Source organism: Arachis ipaensis, chromosome B09 (assembly GCF_000816755.2).
Source record: "Arachis ipaensis cultivar K30076 chromosome B09, Araip1.1, whole genome shotgun sequence".
Lineage (NCBI taxonomy): Eukaryota > Viridiplantae > Streptophyta > Magnoliopsida > Fabales > Fabaceae > Arachis > Arachis ipaensis.
In genome coordinates this window covers 14,910,465-14,919,322 of record NC_029793.2, presented here as the reverse complement: position 1 = coordinate 14,919,322, position 8,858 = coordinate 14,910,465, and the positions used below count along the sequence as shown (strand labels likewise).

General features: G+C 28.2%; 1 protein-coding gene across 1 annotated transcript in view; it reads left to right on the top strand.

The window, feature by feature from the left end:
- Positions 1–1,310, top strand: part of LOC107615131 (xyloglucan endotransglucosylase/hydrolase protein 2-like) — a 3,307-nt gene extending 1,997 nt beyond the window's left edge. Inside the window, exons 3-4 of the mRNA XM_016317239.1 lie at positions 202–401; positions 920–1,310. Of these exons, the coding sequence (XP_016172725.1) occupies positions 202–401; positions 920–1,310 (591 nt within the window). The remainder of the gene's footprint in view (positions 1–201; positions 402–919) is intronic.

The window sequence follows — 8,858 nt, the reverse complement described above, 5'->3', positions numbered from 1 at the left end:
CACATTTTTATTTATTTATATATCTTTCATAAAGTATAAAAATATATACTACTTTATGGTAAAAACCACCTTATAATAGTACATTATTAGTATTGTGGCCACAATATATTTGAATTAATATTAACCAATTTTGTCTTTTTTACAATAAAAAAATATTGGTTATCCAGCGTTATCGTAGTTTACTTGCGACTTAATGTGCAGATGAGTTCACAAGGAAGTTCAAGCAGGCACGACGAGCTAGACTTCGAATTATTGGGTAACAGAGAAGAGAAGCCGTACATATTACAAACCAATGTATTTGCAGATGACGGAGGAAATAGAGAGCAAAAGTTAAAGCTTTGGTTTGATCCTAGACAAGATTTCCACGACTACCAAATCCTTTGGAACCAACATCACATTGTGTAAGATATAACCTATGCTATGCGAATTTGAAATTTGTTTTAAGTAAAAAATATGTTAAATATTTTTTTAATATCTTGTTTTACAATTTTTTATTTTAGAAAATAACATGGATATGATATTTTTTTTAATAGATATTATTTTGATATTAATATATTTTTAATAACTAAGATTTTTTGTTGTTAATTAAAAAATAATTTAAATATATAATTAATTGATAACAATCATTTTAATACAAATTTTACAAATATTTTATGTAAATTATTTGTTATCAAATATAGAATTGTCAAAATAGGTCATCGGACTATCTAAGTACGTGGATTATACAAACTAATTTATTTATTTATTTATATACCTTCATTTTTAGGCTCAGACTAGCTATTATTGTTAGTTCAACAAGTTGTATAGATTTTTTTTTTTTGAAAAATATTTGAATAAAGTATTCTAATTTGAGAAAAAAACTTAGCCATATATATGATTATACTATTTGCCAATAATAAAAAAATCTTGCATATTGTAGCTTTTTTGTGGACAATATCCCCATTAGGGTATTCAAGAACATGAGTAATATTGGCGTTAGCTATCCAACAAAGCCAATGCAAATACATGCATCTTTGTGGGATGGAGATAGTTGGGCAACAGATGGAGGCAGAACCAAAATAAATTGGAGCAGTGCACCTTTCAAAGCATATTTCCAAGGCTTTGATGTTAAAGGCTGTGAAGTTCTTCAAAACTCATCAGATATTCAACATTGTGATTCTGATAAGTACCAATGGAATACCCCAAGCTTTTGGCAACTGGACCCTGTAAGACAAAGACAATATGAAGATGTGAAGACGAGATACATGATCTATGACTATTGTACTGATAGGAAGAGGAATCCCACACCTCCTTTGGAGTGCCAACATTGAATTATTACCATTAAATTTTCAATTATTATTGTTGCGGTTCTTGTTCTTAATAAATAGGGCTGAAATAATGGATTTTTTATTTAAATAAGTAAAATAAAAATAATATTTACAGATATATATTGTACTCAGTATTTACAGAAAATTACGTTTTTTTATTAGTTATTTTATTGGCACAGAAAATAATATAATTATGAGTGTATCTCAATGAGTAACAAAAGATTTTATACATATATTATTTGTTTCAGAAAAAATTTGTATTTTTTAAAAGTGAATTATAGGATTCAGAGTAAAAGTCATACAGATTTAAAGATTTGCTTACTGAACTACACTTTCTAAAGCCACACTTTTCACTTAAAATTATAGCTCTTCACAAAGAAAAGCGTCACCTAATGGAAAAAAGTAAATTAGAAGATTTAAGAGAAGAAATAATTAAGTTATCAAAATTAATAGATAAAAAATTAATGATTTTAACTAATGTTAACTGTAATGACACCGAATTCTTAAAATCAATACAAAATGATTTTTCTCAAAATCTTTATTTTACTATAAGTTTTATTGAAGGACTTTAAAAACCTGAAAAAACTTATTTTTCACACAGAATTTCTAAAAAATGTTACCATGGAAATGATTTCCCACATCTTTATCATACTTTTAACCCACAATTAAATTCTATAGTAGATATGCTTGAAGAAATATTAGTATCCATAAAATTTCAAAAAAATAAGGAAAAAGAGAATTCCAAAGAAGAAAAATTTCAAAATATAATCAACATAACAGATTTAAAAGTAAAACCACCACTAAAATTATGAATATTGAGAAAAAATTAGAAGAAGTTACAATGCTTTTTAAACAATTAAAAATGGCTCAAGAAAATAATATTATGGAACAGAGTTTTCAAATAGAAGAAGAATTAGTAAATTCTGAAAATATAGAAAATGAAGAACACATCCTAGATTATTCAAGTGACGAAGAACCAGCAATTCCAATACAAGTAAAAAATGAAGCTGGAACATCTAAGGATAATCAATCTCAATTTAAATGGGAAACAGGTTTTGATAATTATGCTTTTAAAAAAGAATTTATAAATAAAGATTCAAAATATACAAAAATACCATCAAAATACGTTCATAAAATCCAGGAAATGGAAGGAGAAAGAATGCTCGATTTAGACTGTAAAAAGAATGAAAAAGAAATTTTCACAAACTGGTTGAATTTCTTCTTATTAGAAGCCTTTACTAATCCAAAATTTAGTGAATTGTCTGGAAGAGACATTTGGAATTACATAGGGTTTCATACTAAAGGAACTATAAGAGATTATATGACATCAATAGAAAACCAAATAATAGAAGAATTAGCAACAAAAACAACAGCTTATGATAATATATTATATATAATGATGATTCTATATAAAGAATTTTTTGGAAAAAATATTATAGATCATAGACAAGAAGTCTATAATAAAGAATATCAAGGAAGAGAAATAACAATAAAAACAAAAGACAAAAAAATGACTATTGCCCAAATAAAAAAGAAAATTGTAAGTGTTGGTATTGCCAAGAAGAAGGACAATATACAAATGAATGTCCAAAAAAGAAGGATAAAAAGGATCGTACTAAACAAATAGAAATTGCTAAGTCTTGTTTCATGGAACCATTAGAAGAATCTGATGATAACTTAGACTATATTTTTGAATATGTCTCAGAAACAGACTCAGAGACTGAGTAATAATGCCACATTTATTACTATAAAAATAACAGAAAAGTTTATAAATGCTTTCATAGATACTGGAGCAACACAATGCTTTGCTAGTACAAATATAAAACTTGATTGGAAAAAATTAAAGAAACCATTAAGAGTTAGAATAGCTGACAAATCAATACATAAAATTGACCAAAAAGTAGAGATGGCTGAAATTTTTATTCAAAATTATAGGTTCATTGTTCCATCTATATATATGTTAGATTTTGAAATGGATTTTATCATAGGAAATAACTTTTTAAAGCTATATCATCCATTCATTCAAGAATTAACATATATAGTTTTAAAAGCCCCACACGATTCTTCAATAAATCAAAAATCAAGACGTATAAAAATACCAACTACTACTATAGATAAGATCTTAAAATTTAAAATATTTTCTATATTAGAAACATGTTATTTAAATTTATACTTTCAGATAAATATTCCAAAAAATAATCTTGAAATAAAGATAGAAGAACTTTTGGATGAAATTTGTGCTGAAAATCCTTTAGATATTAAAAATACAAATAATGAATTAGTAAGCATTAAATTAAAAGATCCTACAAAAGAGATAAATGTTCCAAATAAAATTCCTTATTTCGCAAAAGATAGAGAAGAGTTCTCATTAGAATGTAGAGATCTTTTGGAAAAAGGAATTATAAGATTAAGTAGAAGTCCTCATGCGGCTCCAGCCTTTTATGTCGAAAACAATAATGAAATTAAAAGGGAAAAACGAAGAATGGTTATTAACTATAAGAAGATGAATGAAGCAACTATTGGTGATGCTCATAAACTTCCAAGAAAAGATTCTATTTTAGAAAAAATCAAAGGAGCAACTTGGTTTTCATCTCTTGATGCAAAATCAGGATATTGGCAACTTCGTTTAGACGAAGAAACAAAGAAATTAACTGCTTTTACTTGCCCAACAAAAGAATCAACAAGTGTGTTGCTCTATGAATGGAATGAATTACCATTCGGATTAAAACAAGCCCCAGTTATTTATCAAAGATTTATGGAAGAAAATCTAAAAGAGTTAAATGAATTTGTTTTAGTGTACATTGATGATATACTAATTTTTACAAAACAGGATAAAGAAGATCATCTTCAAAAATTATTAATAGTTTTAGAAAGATGTAAAGAAAAAGGATTAGTTCTTAGCAAAAAGAAAGCAAGAATAGCAAAACAAGAAATAGAGTTTCTTGCATTAATTCTATCTACTCAAGGAAAGCTAAAACTTCAACCTAATGTTCTAGAAAAGGTAAATTTATTTCCTAATAAAATAGAAGATAGAAAACAATTACAAAGATTTTTAGGGTGTATAAATTATATTTCTGATCAAGGATTTTTAAAGAATTATGTGAAAAACTTCCAGAACTTTATATTTCAGAAGAAAACGACTACTTAATAGTAGAAACAGATGCTTCAGACATAACCTGCTCAGGATGTCTAAAAGCTAAGAAAGCTATAAAAAGTTTGGAATAAGAAAAAGAATCACTAGATTCTAAATATTCCCCAAAGGAATTACTTTGCAGGTATATTTTAGGGACTTTTACTCCAACAGAACAGAGATATACCACTCATGAAAAGGAAACTCTAGCAGCAATTAAATCTCTTAAGAAATGGAAAATTGATTTACTACCCAGAGAATTTACATTAAGGACAGATTCAAGTTACCTAACAGGTTTCATACGATATAATTTAAAAGTTGACTATAATCATGGACGATTAGTAAGATGGCAATTATTTTTGTTACAATATCCAATAAAAATTGAATATATTAAGGGTGACAAAAATGTTATTGCAGATACATTAACAAGAGAATGGAGTTCGTCTACAACGCATTAGATCAAGAAATTCAAAAATATGAGCAAGAACTCGAAAAATACAAGCATTGTCAGCAAATAAGGACACAGATCCAATCCCTCAAGAAGGCCATTGAAACAATGAAATCAACACAACGAGCAAACCATCAGAGTTCAGCCAGCTAAGCATGGTGGACAAATCAGGTAAAGAAAAAATTTCAGAAAATAAAACAATTGCTGAAATTATTAAAAAATCCACCCAAGATAAAAAATATTATGTAATTTATAATGGCCCCATGAAAGGAGTATATGATGCCTGGGAAAAAGCAGCACCATTCACACATCAATCAAGGATAATTCATAAAGGAGGGTTTTTAACACTGGAAGAGACAAAGGAATCCTTCAGGGAATATGAAGCTCTTCATCCAGAGCAAACTCTAAAAAGAGCAGATAAAGCTCCAATTCAAACCCAGAGAACAGGGATAATAAGAAACATTCCTACAAGGGCTGAAATCAAGGAAAAGAAAATGGTATGTAGATCAAATCTCAGAGAAACCCTTAACATAGTCCTGTATTGGACTGAAGAAAAAAGGGCAATTTTGGGATATTATCCTATTGCCAAGGAACAGCTAATAAAGCTGGTTATATTTCCAAATGCTTCCCCATCTGACACCTATCAGTTTTTTCAGTATGGATTAATTGATACAATTTTAATTTTTAATGACCTAAAAATTATTAGTGAGTTTCCTGCAGGATTCGTTGATGCAGTGAAGAGATTTAAAAATATGATTGACAATGTAAATCCAAGGGATATATCCCTAAAATTTACAAACAGTCAACCTATTTTTAATGAAGAAGAAGAATGCTTGGTTCCAGCACACCAAGTAATATTCATGTCCGTCTTCCCAGGAAATTTTCAACCAATTGATCAGATTCAAGATTTAACAATTTACAGTCATGAAGGAAGGCTAGTCAGCACATTAGCAAGGGTCTTTGAAAGAACTCAAAAAATAACGAAGGAATCTCACACAAGGATTAATTATAAAAGTAGAAATACTCTGCTTGTGTCCAGTAAAAGAAATGAAATTGAAGAAAGAGAGATGAGACTCTTGAATCAGCATTCTACAACTTATTTGGACTTTTAGAAAAGCTCCCTGAAGGGATAAAGAAGAATCTCTGCTATTTGATAAAAGACAGAGAAGACCACAAGTGCCAGCTATGTGCCTCAGAGATATCTGAAGAAAGCAATAATGAAACGGAATCAACTCACATGATGAAGGAAGAAGACAATGCATCTGAGGGTCACATGATAAAAGAGGAAGACAGTGCATCTGAAGCATCTCTCAACATTATTGCATAGTGACGTAAGCACTTAGGTCATAGAGCACCAACAATGTAGCTGGTGCAAGAGAACAAACAATGACGTAAGCAATGACGTCATAAGAAGGGTAAGGATGGAAATTGTCCATCAAACCCAACTATTATAAATAGTTTGCTTAGGCAATTGTAGAAAGCATCAGACAATAGGAAGCAGGAGGCTAAGAGTACTCATATGCTAGGAGAGTAAGGAGGAAGCTGCCGAGGCGATTCTATAGTCTGAGGAAGAATTCCCTTAGGGAAAAATAGTTCTAAACTCCCCTCTGGAGTTAGTATCTATAATCTCCCCTCTGGAGATAAAAACCCCTTATGTAAAATATACTAAATAAAGGAAGTTGTTCTCCAGAAAGGTACATCTTCATTCTAGTCTTTCAATTATGAATTATTTAGAAAATTTAGAATTAACAGAAGAATCTGATTATTATAGATTAACTGCTTTATTAGATAATGAAAAGCAGGCTATTCTAAAAACATAATTAAATCTCAAATCAAATGAAAATTTTAATAAACAAAATCTTTTAAAAGAAGTTTTTAATAGAAAAAATATAATATACTATGGAAAAATTCAACTTGAAGCTCCTATAAAGATAAAATCTGCCAATGGAGAACTTGAAATAGCTAACAGATTGAGAAAATTAAGGATCAACAAAAAAGATCTAAAATTGGATGGATTCATATTAGTACTATACAAGTCTTAATCAAATCTACATATATGAAAGGAATTAATTCACCAATAAATTTAGCAATCTGTGACAAAAGAATTACTGATGACCCAATAGATCAAATAATTGGAATTGTTCATGGAAATTTGGCAAATGTAAATGTTAAATTTAATGCCCATCTTGGATATGCTATACCTTTATCAACTGAAAATCTTGGAAGATCTGTAAGTTTGGCTTATAAATTTCATAGAAAGAATCTAATGGAACAAGATGATGAACCATTTTCAATTACATATGCAATAAATTATGCTTTAACAAATAGCCATCATAGTATAATATTTAAAAACAAAGAAAGAATTTATGTCGATGAATTATTCAGAAAATTGTAAAAACAGAAATACCAAAATATAAAGCTACTGAAAACTCAGTTCTTTTATTAAAAGAACCATCAGAAAAATTGGTTTCATCAAATTTTCAAATAAGAGAATCTAAAATTAATAGCCCTTTAAGTTTATCTAAGTTAAAGATTAAAGAAGAAAATTTTGAAATAAAAGAATTAACAAAAAAGGTCGAAAAATTAAATGAAACCCTAAATACTAAATTATGACAATAAATAAAGAAGAAATATATGTAACTTATCAAGATAAGAAACAAGAGCTCTTTGAAAGAGAAAATCGTTTGAATTATTTGCAATTTTCTGAAATAAATCAAAGAGCATTTGAAGCTCTAAAAATAATCTATGACAAGTTAAAAAGAGAAGTTGAAGAGCTAGAAAAATTAATAGAATCTCTAGAAAATAGTGATGAAGCGATGATAGAATTTGCAGAAATTCTAAAATAAATAATGAAGCATACAAAGATTGAAAGACCAGAAAATAAAATAAAAAGAAAAAGAGAAAAAGAGCGAAAAAATTAAAAAGTAAAATAAAGGAGTATAAAAGGGAATTAAATAATCTTCAGATGGAAATTAATGACCTTATAATAAAAAGGATAGAAATAAGAATAAATATAAACAAGTTGGAGTTAAACTTAAAAAATTTATAAATGCTTGGAAAACCATATTATGACTTAAAAGAATTAAAGCTGTTGAAAGAAAAAATGGAGAATGAGGTTGAAAAATTAAAAAGATATTTAAAAACAACAGAAAGTGTAGAAATAAAAGAAGTTTTTGAAGATTTGAGAAATTATATTAAAGAAAAAGACAAACAGATAAAAGATTTTATATACAATAATCCATGCAAAAAAGAATATTATAAACTAAAACAAGATTGAAAAACTATGAAATCAGAATTATAGTAATAGTAGAAATGGTCAACATTTTTTATAATTTGCAAATTATTTCAAATCTATATAAATTATAAACTTATTCGAAGTAAAATATGAAGAGTAAAATTGGTATCAGAGCCAAGTTAACGATTAAGGGTAACACTTTCTTTTTAAATGTATTTGCAAACAGATCCCTAAGTCGGTTGACCGTAGGAAATTTCCCTGTGTATCTAAACTTGAAGTATGCTACATTGATGAGTTTTTTGTTTTTTCAAGTATACATGATGAACTCTCGTGGTTTCCATCCACTTCCATTATCACTTCACTTGTGCCTTTTAAAAATTATTAAGGATTTCTTTTCTTTTGTCTCTCTCTCCTTTTTTGCAAATACAATTGGCAAGATGGGTTCATCAACAAAGTCCTTCTATATTAGTTGTACAAATAGGATTCATCAATAGAGATAAATGATTTGCAAACTTAAATGCCTTTACACTGGTTACATCATTAAGGTAGCGTTTGGTAGAGAGACAAAGACTGAAAGACTGAAACTGAGAGATAGAGAATAAAAGACAGAGACCGAAATAAATTTCAGTATTCTGTTTGGTGTAAAGTGAGAGACAGAAATTGAAATAAGAATAAAACTCTAATTTAATTTGCACAAAGGATAAAATTAAAATTAATTAATTGAAATGAGGGTATTTT